Raw genomic sequence first — 18,062 nt, forward strand, 5'->3', positions numbered from 1 at the left:
CATTGAATTGATGCCATGCAATTAATTATACATACGTTATACTTAATCTAGCTAATAAAATAAATGATAACAGAAGCGAAATAATAATAATAATCATAAAAAAAGACAAGTGGACGTAAGTGTACATACATACATACAAACATATGTACATACATTATCATTGTTAATCAGAGGTTATGCTTTGATATACTAACCCTAATGAACTGATTAATTTTACAGCAACAATTACATATTGTTGTTGTTTTTTTTTAGCAAAAACATTACAACTTCAAATTTTCTTTATTTTTTTCAATTAAATGATAAAATAATCTAGTTTTTTTTTAAATTTTTCTCCCCTTGTGAATGTCATTATTATTATCAACTGTCAAAATGTTTGCAGAATTATCTTTCTCTAAAACCACAAAAACCCAAAAAACATTAAAAATCTAAAATTTAATATAAAAAAAATGTTATTGAAAATCTTTAGAATTAAACAAACTTTAAATGTTATAAACTATGGTTTGCTGGCAAAATGCCAACAGCATCTGTTTATTGGGTAGGTTATGTTCACATAAACAAAAGCTGTTATCAATATTTATATGTATGTAGATTAGGGTGGTACTAAAACGAGTGTAACGAATGTTCCCAGCTAAAATGAAAGATTAAGTCATTAAAAAAACAACAACAACTATTATTTATATTGACACATACAATATCTATTTTATTATTTATTTTTAATTATTTTTTTTTGTTTGATAAAACTTTATTAATTTCCTTTTAAGGACATCAAGTGAATAATAGTTTAATAAGAATAATTATTATTATTATGTTGTGTGTGTGTGTGTGTGAGTGTATACATACTAATAAGAAATGTTACGAATGAAAGTAATTTCTATAATCTATAATTTATTATATGTATGTATGTTTTGTGTTTTCTTTTCACATATTCCTCTTTGCATAGATACCACCGCTTGTCCATAAAATTCTATTTTATAAATTTAAGCGGCTAATTATGGATTTATTAAAACTCAGCCTATTAAAGCCAGCAGCTGAACAATTTTCTTAATTGAGTTTTGTTTAAAAACTGTGTATTTTTCTTAAGCCGTTTCATTAACATTTTAAAACAATAATAAATGTATAAAAAAAATAAATTGTAAAAAGGATTTAGCGTGTTTTGTTTAATACACATTTCCATGCTTTGAGCGTATGATTATTACTCTCACTCGTGTGTAATTTATGTATTCTAAAGTACTTTATAATGAGGCCAAGATACGCGGTTACAGTGGGTGCTAAATATAGAAGGGGGACGTTGTGTTATTTTAATTTTAATTATTTAAAAAAATCTTCATTTCAAGCTAAAATATTCAATATTTTAACTTGTTTTTCTTTTTCACTTATCTCCTCATGGGCGCATTTAAAGATATATATGGAGAGTAGGTAGAGTACATTGAATTTTGTTGCGCTGCTCTTTGTATGGCGCATGCATCTTGATATTGAGATTGCATATTCATGACACCCATTTGCATTGGTATTTGGGAATTTGGATATTCGCCACCGGTGGAATAACCAGATGATGGACCCTGTTGGGCAGACATTCTATAGCTATTGATGGCGCTGTAGGGTGTCATTAAATTCGGTGTAATGTGAACGTTAGCAGGTCGGCTACTATTGGGTGAAGAAGTGGAGGGCGAAGAGGAAATGTGTTGAATTGGTGCCGATGCAGTATTACGTACTGAACGACTGATACTTTGTGGAGTTGTTGTTATGGGAGCAATATTCATGTTGCTCGAATAGTACTTGTACTGCAAAGATGCCATTTGAGATTGCAGCATATTGGGCGATGTATTCGGATTCCTATTTTGTGGAACTATCAAGTGGGGTGGCGGAGTCATCGAATTATTCGCCAAGCCATGTTGTGGCGGTGATGTCATGTCAACCTGGCCTATAGGTGAAGTGTTGCATGGTGGTATATCCAAGCCATTAGTTAACTGTTGCAATCTAGAGAGGCTACTCAAGTTTCCGACAACTGCTGGCGATCCCGCCTGTGCACTTGGCAATGATTCAGATCTGGTTTGCTGTTGCTGCTGTTGTTGCTGCTGTTGCTGTTGTTGTTGCTGCTGTTGCTGTTGATTCAACGAATGCTCATTAGAAGAACTAGCTGTTGAGGAGCCTCCTGATGGTATAGAAATAGGGACTCTAGCTGCATTATTCAACGATTCGTTAGCAGCCAAATTGTTTTGCAAGTAAAAGTTATTGACAGCACAAGATGGTGACGACTGTTCCACGCGTACTGATCCTGCATGCGAATTGATTGCGCTGTTAAGTGACATTCGTTGTTGTATAACAGCCGGCATGTTGGCGATTTCATTGTAATTTGAAGTGTTGCCTGCATAATTTTGTCCCAAATGAGAAATGTATATGTTCTCAGAGCCCTGCATGTTTTGATGATGGGCATGTGCATTCAATTGACTAAACTGTATGTTATGCAATTGTTCTTGATGCTGCGATTGTTCAGAACTGTTTTGATTGGCATGGTTTCCTAGACCCTGTTGTTGCTGCTGTTGTTGAGTGAGACTATTGTTTAGAGCTTGCTGCTGCTGTTGTTGCTGTTTAGACTGTCTGTGCGCATTTGAGGTTGATGTATTTGTGTTGCGCATTAATTTTGGCGTAGTAGATCTCTGAGCGGCACTAGAAGCTGATGTTGGGTTATCATTCTGAAAATATTGAATGAAAAAATGTAAAAATGAAATTTTTATAAAAAACAATTGTAAGTAATCGAATTTTTCTAAAAAACGAGTTTTTGTAATACATCTAACTTTTGAGCTATTTTTTTTTTGTAATAAACTCACCTGATTTATTTTTCGATTTTGTTGTGTATTATGTTGTTGTTGCTGCTGTTGTTGTGGATTATGTCCCAAATTGTTAAGATTTTGATTATTAATACTCATATTATTTTGTTGTTGTTGTTGTTGCTGCTGAATATGTTGAGGTGTATGTATAGACATATGCATGGGTGTATTGGTGCCTTGATTTTGCATTGAACAATTGGAAAATTGTTGTGTCTGTTGCATGTGAACCCCACTGCCCGATACGTCGGATGAATTCTGTGTTATATCGCTAGCGATACTGGCTGGTGAGTCCATACCCATTGGTACATTAAGACCACATTCATAATGATGCATGGCGTTGGGGCCATTGTTGGTGTTGTTGTTAGCAGCATTGTTTGTATTGGTGTTGTTGCTGCTATTGTTTGACCCAGTACCAGCGTTATTGTTATTATTAGCGCCTGTAGTTTCGTTGTTATTACCATTGTATACCATTGGTGAGGGTATTTCTGGACTTACGGTAGCTGAATTGTTAGTTTGCTGTTGAGCATTGTTGTTCAGAACAGAGGAACTGGTTGCTTTCATCTTATTATCCTCATTCGTATTTATGGGATTTGTCGATGATTGAGCACTGATATTCTGTTCGACTTTAGCTTTCTGACAAGTGGCTTGTTGCTGCTGTTGTTGGTGCAATTGCTGAGCTGCCAATAGACTTACTGAACCTTGCTGTTGCGCATTATGGTATTTGTTTGCGGAACTCTGATGATTGTTGATAGCGGAACGTATATGATGATGTTCGGATTGAGTTGCTGCTCTATTCTTCTGAGCATTAGCGTAGTGAATTTGATTGTTGTTATAACTGCAAGCGGAGTTGTCTTCGCGCATCATTTCGTTGACACTGGGTGTATGTGTATGATTTTTTAAGGCTTCCTCCTTTTTAAGGGGACTTGTTTTACGCTCGGCCTTCAACTTATCCTTGGGATGGTGTTGCTGTTGTTGCTGCTGCTGTTGTTGTTGTTGCATATGCTGTTGGTGTACATGTTGCATGGCCAAATTGGCCGATTGATATAGATTTTGTGTAAAATTGTTGTAGGCCATTGACGTGGCTAAATCCTTGTGGAATTTATTTTGACTTTTCTGTGCAGTTGCATCCAAATGGGAAAGATTGTAACCATAGTAGTCCCACTGCCAATACTGAGAAGTGTGGTAATTGGAGAGTTGATTTAAAGGAAATTGTGGAGCTATTTTATTTAAGTCGATTGGATTCAAATTGTGTTCTGCTGTGGGTTTGAAATGCAATTTATCATGCACTCCAGGTGCTGTAGACGAAGATACCGAAGCTTGCAACATTCTATCCTCTTCTTTAATTTGTATGGGTCCATGTAAAGGCTTGACACCTTGCGTTTGAGCAATTAACTTGTTTGGTTGCTCCTGTTTTTCGCGACCAGCGTGTAAGGACTTACTTTTGGATTCAGATGTCATTTTTGTCTCCATCTTGTCTTTTGACTTATTGGACGATTTAATGTGTTTTTCATGGGTTGTTGTTGATCTTTCGTTGTTAACAGTGCTGGCAACATGTTCCGAAAAACCCCTTTCAGTTTTACATTTAAACTTGTCAGCGGTGGTTTTTAACATACCACTGCTTGAAGAGTGCAATACAGTTGGATGTGATTGATGAGATTGATGTGCCTGATGTGCCTGTGTTGGTAATTGCATTTGATGTGGTATTTGAATGTGCTGTTCAGTAGGCTGCAACATAGACTGAGGCAAAGGTGCGGGAACTAAAACTGGTTTAGTGTCCGGTATGTTTACAGGTGCAGCTGCTTTTGGAGGACTTTTTAAAGTGGGTTGTTCTTTTTTCGGTTGTATTGGTTCTGCGTTTTGCACTTGAGTTATTTCTGGTTTTACAACTGTTGGTAGTAAATTATTTGAAACCATATTCTCTTGTGGCTTAATTTCAATTTGTTTTGTCTCTTCTAATGGTAAGTTTTTTGCAACTTTTATCTCGCATTCTGGAGCAATAGACTTTGCTGGTTCATTTAAAGGTTTTATATTACCAGGCTCTTGAGGGGTTGTTGCTGTTTCGTTTTGACTGGGACTTATGCGAAGAGGCGATAATTGTTCCGTTTTTAGAACTTCAGTTTCCTTTTTTGGTTCTGGCTTAGTCTCTTCAATGAATGCTGAGTGTTTTACTTCTTTAGTAGTTTCTAAACCGGTAGTACTTGATGTTTCTCGATTTTCCACTGGGACCTTCGGTTCGCTAATGACTGACACATTACAATTTGCGGAGGGTTGGTTAATTTTTGTTTCGCTATTATCAACTGAAACATTTTCCGCAGCAGTTTGTGTATTCGGAGCTGGAATTTTCATCTCTACATCGACTTTTTCCTCACCCTGCTGCTGTTTATCTTTCTGCTGCAACGGTTCCATATCGGTTTGTTTGGGAACGTCGGTTACAATGGTTGTTTCTATCTCTGGTTTAACTATATTTTCAGTTTCATTAAAAAGTGATTTTTTCGTTTTCTTTGCAACAGCTTCGAGAACCTTTTCATCATTTTCAGTTGATTTTATAACTGAACTAGGCGGAGATGTAGTGAAGGAAGACGAAGGGGGATTGTACTCCACTTTAATAGTTGATTTTTGTATGTTTTCATTTGTTGCTTCGTCTATTTTTGCACATGGTTTCGTAGTTTCTAGCACGCAATCTTTTGTATTTTGTTGGACAGTTTCCATTTCTACATCATTTACAATTTCCTCATTTATTTTACCCGAATTTTTTGCTCTTAGTTTGGGAAACAAATTCGGAACACGCTTATCATTTTTTGATTCCACATTTGTGGCAGATGCTTTTGCAATTTTCTCTTCTTCTTCTGATGTATTAGCATTTATCTTAACAGAATTTTCTTTTTTTTCTTCTTCTTTTGGTACGTTGTTCTCACTAACGGTTTGCGCAACTGTTTCCGAAACCGGTTCCTCCACACACGGTTCTGGGTTGCTATCTGCTGGTACCTCTATAACAGAATCTGATTTCGATTCGTCTAATTCATCGTGCTTTCTTTTAAGTGGTGGTAAGACGGCGCCTTGTTTTCTATTAGCTAAGCGTTGGGAACGATTAGAATTACTTTTAGAAGCATCAATTTGTTCTGCTTTTACGATCGGCTCCTCTTCTATTTTCTCTTTAATTGGCTGTTGATCCTGATCTGGTTCCTGTTCCTGCTTAGTTTGTATTTCCTCTACTGGTGAACAGATATCCATATCTTGCTGATCATCAAAGTTTTTAGCATTTATAGTAATTTTATGCAACTGCTCTACATCATTCTCTTTTGTTTCCTTTTCGTTCTCCTCTAATTCGCAAGGACTTTCGGTTCTTTTGCGCTTATTCGTACATTCGCTTTCATTGTTGTTATCTGGAAACAAAGATTCTGAATTCGTAAGATTTCGGGAAACTTCAAGAACAGGTTGGTCATTCTTGGAGACAGACGATACATTTTCAGTTTTGGGAACAATGCTGTTATTTTCATTTGTTTTGGGATTAACGCAGGCTATCTTTTTATTTGTCTTTGTTGCAGATGATAATCCTGGAGATGTTTGTAGCTTTTGTTGTCTCTGGTTGCTTAATTTCGGCAAATTTGGGGATTCTTCAATTTTTAAAACATTTTTCCTGGGCGACAAGCTTTGTCTGCCAGACTGGTCCAATGAATGATTGTTTTTAACATAAGTTAATAGTGGACTCCATCGTAGTCTTTCTGGCTCAATATGAATGCGATTATTCTTCCTTTCAAGTCTGTCATGGTGTTCCGTCACTTTTTGCCAGTCCACTTTTATATTAATTTGATAGCGTATGTCATGTTCATTTTTACGCAACTTTATAAAGTCCAATAGCTCCAAGGCAAGAGCAATGTCAACAACAGTTAAACCAGTTTCTAGAGCTATTTCATTAAATGTAATCTTTTGATCATTTCTATGATCATACATGTACTCCAAGAGAATAGATTTCCAGTATGAAAAATACGAGAGTCTGCCCAAATCCGACAGAGGTTTTTCAGGTGTACCTAATTGGCCCTCCTCTCGGCTCAAGAGATAACTGAAATCAATGAGAAATCTGCCAAAACCTTGCCTTTGGAACTGAGGCATTGTTAGAATACAAGAGACATTGTATTTTTGAGCACAGTGTTTCTCCTTGGAAAAATAACCAACTAGATGACATCCCTTATTATCGTTCTTTGTGAGAACGTAGAAGAGAAAGGGCTCTACATCATAGTAGAGTGTTTTGTGGTCCAAAAAGAGCTTGGCCAAAAGGCACAAGTTTTGACAATAGATTTTGTTGATATTCCCATCAACCTCGAACACCGAAAGGTCTTGATGGCGATATATCTCTGTACCGGGTGGTTGTTTCCATGAGCATTTATTCTGATGGCGATCTAGAACGGAACGGCTTTTCGTATACTTTAAACAAAATTCGCACAAGTACAATTTTGCCAGCCTGAAGAGGAAAATGTTTAAAATTTTAGATAAAATATTTAGTTTAATGAGAGAAACAATGTTAGAAGTACCTGGCATATTCTTGGGGAAAGGGGCTCGAGTACCAGGTTTCTATATGCCATTTTCCTATTTCGATTGAACCGGGACAACGTTCGGCATTTGAATTAATAAAGGTTGGCTTGGCAATTAATTTGCTTGGGCTTTCCATTGCGCCTGTAATTGCTTTACGGGCTCGTTCCCTAATCACTTTGTAGACATCATAGTCGGCTTGCGACACACCATTTGGTAGTGGCTGTGAATCAAAGGGATTTTCATCTGTCTTAACCTCCCAGGGATGTTTTTCTTCTGGCTCTTTTGGCGCTTCCTCTATTTTTTCTGGATTTTTTGCTTTGTCGATGTCTTCCAACATTTTATATTTGATAAGGTTCTTTTGTGATAGATATGGTATAACATCTTCGTCATCTTCATCTACCGGTTTTGGAACAGGCTTCTTTTCTAACGGCATAGACTTTAGCAGGACTGCTTTCTTTTGCACAACAGGAGCATCTGCTTTTTTAATCAAAGTTCCATCTGTAGTTGGTTTCGGTTTGTATTTTATCATCATAGTTGGTTTTTGCTCTACTTGAGTCTGAGGTGGAGAAGTGGCCGATTTATTTTTATTTTTTTCTAAATTTAATTTTGAATCGTTTTGAACAAAATTAGCGTGTGTGGGATTCGCTGTTGCACCTGGATGTATTAATGAAGATTTCTGTAACATTTGTTGACTTTCAATTTGATTTTGTTGTTGCTGCTGATCTTGTTCTTGGTCTTTGGTTAGTAATGTAAAATGTTCGGTAATTTTTCGTTTTACCGACTTCAAACTTTTAACAATATCGCTACTGCTATTTCCAGTATTACTGTTGCTATTATTTCCGAAAATATCGGGATTACTTTTGGCAACTGCAGCAAATCCCCATTCCTCCTCCTTCTGGGGCTGAACTAAGGTTAAATGCTTGCCCATCGCACCAGCACTTAATAAACCCTCACATTTTTGCTTTTTATAAATTTGTGCAAGCATGACATTTGATTTTGATTCACTATTTTCTGAATCGTAATCATCGTCGTCATTATCATCGTCATTGTCGTCACAATCTGAGCTGTCGCTACTACTTTCAGATGAATCTGAACCGCTGCTACTAGTTGAGGAACATGAGTCCGAGGAAGAAGTATCATCATTATCTTGGTCATCACCTTCATTATTCTGATCGTCGTCACTATCACTCGAGGAGCTGGACGATGATAAATTTGATAAAGTTCTTTTACGACTTTTCATATTTTTCAAGGACGATTCTTGATATGCGCTCAACTGTTGCTTAAACGTTTCTTCAGCATTCGCTTGAGCTCGAGCTTTAGCCATTGCCGCAGCCGTTGAAGTTGCTACAGCTTCAAATACGTTAGTTTCTACTTTGATTGGCGTCGTTTTGGCGCTGGTCTTACCTCTGGCAACAGTCCATCCCTTTTCCGGCGAACTATTAGGTGTAGTATTGGATGTATTACTCAAGTTTAATTTTGACGAAGGAGATGAATTTGTTAATTGCTGTTTAGCAGTTGCGGCACTAGATTAACAGAAAAGAAAAAAATAAATCCCATCCCAATGCATTAAGCAGAATTTCACTAAAACTTACCGACTCTTGGTTAAAACCATCTTCTTTTGCGCATCTTTGCCTTTAACTAATCTAAATACGTCTGTATTTAGTTTTAAACAAGTACTGCATCGATATGGATGCTTAGGTTTCTTGTCCGGTATAGTGTCCAAACAATTTAAGTGGAAATTCTTCTGACAGACAAAACATTGCAAAAGACATGGACCTTTATTTCCCTTACCACAAGCATTGCATTTAACACAATTTTCGCAGTACCAAGAGCTACCCTTGGTTACAAGCATATAAAGTAAAACAAATGACTGTGTTTTGCATTTTGCAGCTATGTTGGCGCAAGTTGTGTGTAGCGAAATGCCGCATTGTTTGCATGAACTCAATGGTTCGGGAATACCGTTCAAATTTTTCTGAGCATTTCCCGAACAATGTTTACATGTGTCGTTGCCCTAAAAAATATGTGTATGTTGTTATAAATTTGTTCATTGTTCGCGAATATTTAGTCTTGAAACTTACAATTTGTACGGGTATATCGGCCGATGCATTTGAATTTCTTGGTGTTGTTAATGAACGTCCTTTTTTGTACAGTTTACCCTCCTGTATGAGAAAACCAGCTTCAACCGCTTTTTTAATCGACTGTTTTATGACTGTTTTGTAGTCTGCGTCTCCAACAAGTTGAATATTATTGAATTTTTGTATGTAGTTTTCAATACTCTTTACACTGGATCCTTCGCATTCGCCTAAATCGTGCACTGCTCTAGCAACTATCTTGCACAAATTGGTATTTTTCTCAATGCAGATAACCCGCTTTGCCATTGGTGCCTTGTACGAATGCAATCCCTTATTATAAACTTTAATCACGGCGCCAGTTTCAACAATTTGTTCCAACTTTTCGGCGACAATGTCTTCGTGAAATTTATGATGCGTACCAATCGCCTGACAAATGCGCTGTACGCTTGGTCTCTGCTTCTGCGAACGAATTTTAGAAATGGCTTCCAATATCCATTTCTGCCACACATCCAAACTTATTTCTTGGGTGGAGTCAAACATTTTGCACAATATCTGTGGAGAAAAAAAAGCAACAAAACCAAACCTTTACTATACATATACACACCACGAACGTATATGTACGTTCAAACGTTGTACTACAACGTATTTTACAAAAAAAATGCGTATACAAATACGGATACATATCTTTTTCACTGTATGTAGATATGTATGCATAATTATTATTTATACAATACTCTTTATACGTACATCTTGTTGTTAATGAAAAATGTATTTAATGTATTAGCAAACTTTCGATTGATTTTACATTGAATTGTTTTTATTTTAATAGATTTGTTATAATAAAACTGAAATTCTTTTTCTCCAAACTATGTTTACAAGACAAAATGTTGACAGCTAATCGTTACATCGAAGCAGTTGCATAAAAAGGTGGTTGTTAGTGATGTACGAATAAACAAACGGTTACTTGAGTTTGCATAATAAAACTACCACGGCCTCAAAGTTAATCAATTTAAATGAATATTTTGAACTTATATTAAGAAAATTAAAGTAAATTGGAATTTTTAATATTATTTTCTCTTGTTATTGTTATTAAAAACTTTTTAATATTGATTTATTAGTAGGAAAATCCATTTTGAAAAGTGGTAAATTGACTATGTTTTTATAAAATGCAACCCTGTTACATTTGTCGGCATAATGTAGAGAAAATTTTTGTGATTGTGAAAATAATACATCAAGTGTAGAGTTGAAAGATATGGCAAGGCGGTGATTAGATCTGCTGTAGATTTTTGTGAAATTTGGACAAAGCGAGAAGAATTTCTGCCAATAGTTGGTTGTCGTGTTTATTTTTAATTGATAAGATGATGTTTTGTGTAAAAATATAAGAAAAGTTTTTATCAAGTATTTTTGTGAAATAAAAATGTTAACAAATAAAAAACGAAAAGAATTAATAAATCGTAGAAATTCGCAGGTGTTCTGCATGTCCCCCGTTCACACTTCGTATATATTTTAAGAACGAACTACGACTCCACCACCTCTACCACCACACCACCACTACGCCAATTACGACGTTTACTTTATTTCAATTCAACTAAAACTCTCCAAAGGCAGGAAAGAAAGAAAGAACACAAATCACGAGAAAAGAAAAAAAATAAGATAAAAAGCAAACGATTTTTTTGTTTTATTTTTTTCATAAATCCAATAGTGCAGACATAATACATACAATTTATTACAAATTTTCTTCGGTCCACACCATTTTGCATATCTATCTATTAAATTAATTTAAAAGTAAAAAAAATCAAAAGAACAACAACAATTTAATTTATATACATATATACAAGTACGTATGTATATATATGTATGAGTGTGTGTGAGCGTGAATGAGTGTATGTGCGTGTATATATAATACATTTATTAAATTTGCTTATTCCACAAACAAAAAGATCAAAAAAACAACTTAAAGATAAAAAAATAAGTTATTACATCAAGAAGCTCCAGCAAAAAAAAATAAATAAAGTTAATTTAGCCCTTAATCGAACTCTCAAGGCAACTAATTACAAGAGAAAAAGAACTTAATTGAACTAAGATCCTCCTTGTGGCCCGATTAGTAACAGTGCCGACGACAGTAGCAGCAGTAGTAGGTAGTATCTAACAGCAGCAGCGGAGGCAGCAGCAGCCATCAAAATCATTATCAGAAATCATCAGATATGCGTGAATTCAAAGTTGTTGTTTTGGGGTCCGGAGGTGTGGGCAAATCGGCTCTAACCGTGCAATTTGTTTCAGGATGTTTTATAGAAAAATATGATCCAACAATAGAAGATTTCTATCGCAAAGAAATTGAGGTTTGTAAAAGGATTTTAATTATTTCTTTCTATTTCTAATTAATATTTGTTAACTTTGTTATAGTAATATAACTTGATTAAGATGAATTGTATCTTTTGGAATGAAAGTTAAATATCTATATTACAGATGCAATTATTATTTATAGGGTAAATGCACCTAATGTCGGCATCACCCAGTAGTCGGCATCTTTTACATAAAAATGTAAATAAATAAGAAAAGCTGTACAAATTTATTAAGGTTTGATCTATATTTCATAGAAAATATGGTCTTTTTGCTTTATGAAATGAGTAAATTTAAGTAGGATTACTAATTTCCTCTATATTTGACGTTATTTAGAGACAGCTTTGCAGCATTTGTAGTACTGTCAGTTTTCTTAAAAAAAATTTAGTTTTAGTGCCACCTTAAACAAGTGAATATTTATATGAAATTAAATGATTTATTTGACAAAAATTGATTTAAATGAAAGAAAACAGTTGAAATATTCAATTTAAAGTGAAAAAGTTAGTTAAAAAGATATTTTTTTGTAATTTTAATCGCTGCCGCCATTAGGAAACAATTTTTCATAAATTCTTATTGTCGGCATAGGGGTGCCGACTACTGGGTATTAAGTTCGATCATACGTATTCTATAGTCGGCACTCTAAAATTTATTATTTCTCTATAGAAAATTGGGTATATTACTATGAAAAATTTCTATATAACAATTTTCTCTTCAAAAATTATATGTATAACAGTTATTTTTGTAAAAAAAATTTATGTATAACACTTCTCTATAAAAATTTATGTATATTACAATTTCCTCTATAGAAAATTGATTGTACAACATTTGTTTCTATAGAGAATTATGTGTATACAATTTTTTTCTATAGAAAATTTTATGTATAACAATTTTTGATACAAAAAATTATGTGTATATCAGTTTTCTCTATGAAAAATTGTGTGTATACCCTTTTTTTCTATAGAAAATTACTTCTATAATAGCTTTTTCTACGGAAGATTACAATTTTTTACTACAGAATATAATTTTCTATACAAAAAATATGTGTATAACAGTTTTTTTCTATTAAATATTTTGCATATTGAAATTTTTTCTAACAAAATTGCTTCTTAACTGTGTTTTTACAAAAAATTATGAGTATAACATTTTTTTTCTATAGAAAATTCCTAGTATGACAATTTTTCTATAGAAAAGTGTTCTTATTATAATATCCTCTACGAAACTTATGTTAAATTTTTTCCTATAGGAAATTGCATATTTTTATAAAAGTTTTTTTTTAAAAATAGTACATATAACACTTTTCCCTATAAAAAAATTACTTTTTTCTCTAACAAAAAATATAATATTGTACAGAAAATTGCATGTATAACTCTTTTTCTATAGAAAAAATTTTTTATGTATACTTATTACAATTATAATTATGTTTATAACATATTTTTCTACAGAAAAAACGATATTATTACAGTTATTTCTATAGAAAAAATTTAATTAAATATTTTTCTATAAATAAATATGCTTTTTTCAAACAAAAAATCTACTGCCGACTATAGGGACATTTTTTGTCGAACTTAGGAACACTGGTGCCGACTATTGGAAAATGTGGAGTTTTTAACAAAATTTACAAATTACTAAAAACTGGTTATTTGTTTTTCAAAAAAGTTAAATAGATCTAAAACTTAACTAAACACATAATTGAAATAACTAAAAATCATCGTAATAACATTTACCAACTCTTTAGGGGGATAGTTTGAAAAAGAGAAAAAAGTTAAACTGCCGACTATTGGTACATTTACCCTATAAAGAATCAATATTGACAAACATGTTTGCAATAGTTATATTTACATCACAATCATTTTAACACCCTACTGCAGTGGAGTTTTTGCATTACGCCTATCTCTAAAATTAATATTATTCAATATAAATACAAAAACAAAAATATTTTTTCAAAATTTTTGAAATCCTAACTAGTTTTTCTAATCCATTGATTGCATTTTTTCTTAAATTGAAATTACCAACATATGCCGATATGTCTTCTTATTAATTAGTTTGTTATTTGTTAACTTGTAGTTAAAATTTAACTGTAGAATGGAACATTGATGGGACAAAGATGGGCGTGGTCAATGTTTTTTAAGGTTTTTTATTCTATTTTATTTTCCTAATTCAAACCAAGCCTTTACATAATCATGTTATGGTACCAGCCAATTTTCATTCTATTGACTAGATTTGAATCTAAAGAAAACCATATTTCGGGGGATTGCTGAAAGAGCCGCTTTAGTGTTAGAAATAAACTAAAAGTTTTATAAACATATACCTACCTATTTCAACTTAATTTTTGTTCAAAACTCTTATCGATAAAGAGTCCTCCTTTGAGTCTTTGCTGATATCTGGTTTAAAACTTTTATAGAAGGGTGTAGAAGAACTGCCCAACAATTGAACAAAAGTTGAAACAAGAATACATATTATAAAGCAAAATGCGATAGTAAAGTTTTCCAAAGAAAATTTGTTTTAAAAAGGTACTTTTATAAGCACAGCAATTCCTCAGACGATTAACATTTATAAAGAAAGGTTGACTGCAGAATGAACATCTAACATTATATACATAATATTGATGAATTAGGTGATCATTGTAGTATTGATCATGCATCACAATATTTCTGAAAAAAATCTATCAAAATAATAAATTTTGTATTTGTTTAAAGGTTGATAGTTCACCATGTGTGCTAGAAATCCTAGATACTGCTGGTACAGAACAATTTGCTTCAATGAGAGATCTCTACATTAAAAATGGACACGGATTTATCGTTATGTATTCGTTAACAAACCATCAAACATTTCAGGTAATAAACCACAAACTATAATGATAAAACCACATGCGAATAACATTTTTTTTCTTATTTAAACACATACACAGGATATTTCCAGCATGAAAAATGTTATAACACGTGTTAAAGGAAGTCAACCAGCACCTATTCTACTAGTCGCTAATAAATTAGATTTAGATTGCCAAAGAGAAGTTTCGACTGCCGAAGGTTGTATAAATGTTTTAAAATAAAAATTTTTATTTAAATTTATATTAATTTATATAATATTATATTGTATTGTATAGGTGATGCCCTAGCACGACTCTGGGAATGTCCATTCATAGAAGCGTCTGCTAAAGATCGTATTAATGTCAATGAAGTATTTGCTACAATAGTACGTGAAATGAATATGACCCAGGATAAAAGACAGAAAAAAAGTTATTGTTGTTGTGCTCTTTTATAGAAGGATTTTGCTAATAATTATTACAACTATGCACACACGTACATATTATAATATAATTTAACTAACAATAATAATAATACTATAATATAATTTGAAGAAAAAAAAAAAACAAAAAAGAAAGAAAGAAAAGAAAAAAATAATTATAATAATAATATTAATATAATTATAATGATAATGTTAATTAAATGAGGGTCAAAATTATAATAATAATAATAATAATTATTTAAATGATGAAATGCATCATCATCATTGTCACCTTTATCATCATCATCATCATTATAACAATCATACATTCATTAACTGTTTAGCTAATGATAAATATATTTTGTATGTCAAGATGTAAAGCGAGTTTAGCAAACATAAAAACAAACACTCACACACACACACACACAAATAAGATAAAACAAAAAAAGTAAAAAAATACAATAATAATTTTGATTTACTTAAAAAGGAAACAAACAGTCTTTGTTTCACAGACTTATCCAGCAAATAAAAACACTTTTCACATTTAAAGCAGCATTGAACGTTAAAAACAACAACAAACAACAAATGTTTGCATTTAAACGTTCATACGTTCGTTCGTTCGTTCGTCCATTCATTTATTAACAATGCATGCATGGAAAGATGGATGGATGGATGTACAGATGTCCATTGAAAATGCATTCCCCTCATTTATGTATGTTTAAATGTAAGTTTAAATTTGAAACAAACACTTTACAAGGATCATTTAAAAGCATTTTTAAAACTGACATGCTGTTTATTACTAACATTAAATATATTAATTTTTTTTGTTTTTTTTTTATTTTTTTTTTCATTCTTTTTGAATATAAGTCGGCAATATTATTATTATTTTTATTTACTATCTTTTACATGATCCTAATTAATTAAAAAAAATTATAGCACGAAATATATACAATATTAAATTAAACTATTTAAACATTTTCCATGCAACTCTGAAATTATCAATTATTTGTTTTGTTGTTTTTAATTAAAATATCGATCTTTTAATTGCTATTAAAAGTTGAGTAAATCTTAAAGCCATTACCCAAGGTTTTGGCAAAAATTATCAAAAGGACAATTTTAAAAACCAATCGATTAAAGTGTTTTTTTTTTAAAGTAACTGTTTAATGCGAGTATTATTAGTGTTGATGAAAGAAAGAAAGAACTTTATTAAATAAAGTTCTTTCTACAAAATTTATCTGACATTAGTTATGTAAACAAAAAGAAGACAACAACGATAAATAAATAATTGATAGTTTTTTTTTAAAACTTATTTTCACAATTATCGATTTAATAATTCTTAAAACTACCAAACTTTTCCTCTACCATTTAAATGGGCATTTCAGATTTTTTTTTTTTTTAATTTAGTTATGAAAAAAATTTAAAAATTTCTTTATTTGTTATTTCGTTTTTTAATTTTAAGATTGTATTTTTTTGTTTATTTGTCTGCTAGAAACGAAATTAATTATAATTAAAAAAAAAACAATTAAACAAATATTGTTTATTTCTTTTTATTAATTTTTAAAGAGATTTATCAAGCAACATATATGATTGTCTCTTAAAGACACATTTATTACACATATATCTAATAATTCTAATATAAATATTATTAAAAAAAACAAAAGAGAAAAGAAACCACACATAAACAACACTCTTAAGTATTGAACAGTTTATAATGATTTTTAAATTACCAATTTTATTAACGTCTCTTAATGTAAGTCTCATGAGAATAATAATGTAACATATTTTTGTAAAATATCTGTAAAGAAAACCTAAAAAAAAAGAAAACGAAAAAAAAAACTGAAAACAAAAAAACAAGTAATATTATTCCTAAAAGATCTTTAGGATATTATACAACCATATTAAAATTTAAATATGCAGGATTTTTTAATTTTTATATGCATGTATGTATGTCATATTTATATAAAGAAAAAGAAAAAAAAGAAGAACTAAAAAGAAGAAAGAACGAAAAAAGTAAAGAAATTATAAAGTAAATAACAACATTTATAATTGTAAAATACTTATAAATCTTGCAAAAAAAAAAAATAATAATTTTGACACAAATTTCTAAAAATATGCCATAATAAACTAAATAAATATTTGTGTAATTTTTGATATGTGAGTTGCATAAATATATATAAAAAAAATTTATATACACACACATCCCCACTTTTATACTACATACTTATTAAAGTAAAACAATTAAACAAAAAAAAAAGAAGAATAATGAAAAATACTTATAAACAACAATCCTATTTACACTGTTTCAATGTATAATTTTTTTCTTTTTTGTTTTTTTTTTTTTTACTTTAGTACATACATGCTCACTCTCTTTTTGTCTCTGTCTCTCTATCAACATACTCTGTACATATCTATATATGTAAAACTTTTTTAGTCTGAAGTTATTGCCATGCAAAATTTTTTGGTTTGAACTGCTATCAATACCCCCACCCAGCATCTTAACAAGAGTTTAATTTTATGCAATAGAAGACAAAAATACGTAACGAATTTGATATTAACAACATTACCAGTAATAACAAGCAAAATTCCTACTGAAACATTTGACAAGAACCCAAATTATTTAACTAAAATGACTGAAGCTGGATATCATCTTAATAAGTATGGGATGTAAATGGTAAGTACATTTGGACTTTATTGTAGAAAAAGTAGTTTGGTTCTTTTTTACCCAAAAAAAAAAAAAAAACAAGGTTTTCACCTTATGTAGTTTTTGACACATGTATCTTGTAACAATTGAAGATTAATCAGCTGTTTTTACAGCGATAGGGAGGATCATTTTATATCTGTCTATTAGAAATCTTATATATAATAATCTACAATGATAAGAGTTGTGTTCAGTAAAGAAACTTGTTTGTAGAATGTGTAAATAAGTAGTAAATGTTTTTGGAAAAGAGTTGATTAAGAAAAACAAAAACATAAACATTTTCTCTTGAATTATAAGTTATATTCTGAACTAGAAATTATTAAACAGGCTAACAAAATTTAAAAAAAACCAGAGATCAAAGTACACTTT

General features: G+C 31.6%; 2 protein-coding genes across 2 annotated transcripts; one reads left to right on the forward strand and one right to left on the reverse strand.

Moving 5' to 3' along the window:
- Positions 1-484: 484 nt before the first annotated feature.
- Positions 485-10,711, reverse strand: LOC111677040 (histone acetyltransferase KAT6A). The gene is made up of 6 exons (XM_023438079.2): positions 10,178-10,711; positions 9,437-9,982; positions 8,951-9,369; positions 7,358-8,881; positions 2,829-7,287; positions 485-2,693 (listed from the first exon to the last, which is right to left on the reverse strand). The coding sequence occupies exons 2-6, from the start codon at positions 9,968-9,970 to the stop codon at positions 1,374-1,376; spliced, it is 8,256 nt and encodes a 2,751-aa protein (XP_023293847.2). The 5' UTR covers positions 9,971-9,982; positions 10,178-10,711; the 3' UTR covers positions 485-1,373.
- Positions 10,712-10,716: 5 nt separating this feature from the next.
- LOC111677017 (ras-related protein Rap-2a) lies at positions 10,717-15,160 on the forward strand. Its single transcript, XM_023438042.2, has 4 exons — positions 10,717-11,769; positions 14,467-14,604; positions 14,679-14,796; positions 14,874-15,160. The coding sequence occupies exons 1-4, from the start codon at positions 11,635-11,637 to the stop codon at positions 15,029-15,031; spliced, it is 549 nt and encodes a 182-aa protein (XP_023293810.1). The 5' UTR covers positions 10,717-11,634; the 3' UTR covers positions 15,032-15,160.
- The last annotated feature ends 2,902 nt before the right edge of the window (positions 15,161-18,062 follow it).

The sequence above is a fragment of the Lucilia cuprina genome, chromosome 6 (genome assembly GCF_022045245.1).
Source record: "Lucilia cuprina isolate Lc7/37 chromosome 6, ASM2204524v1, whole genome shotgun sequence".
Lineage (NCBI taxonomy): Eukaryota > Metazoa > Arthropoda > Insecta > Diptera > Calliphoridae > Lucilia > Lucilia cuprina.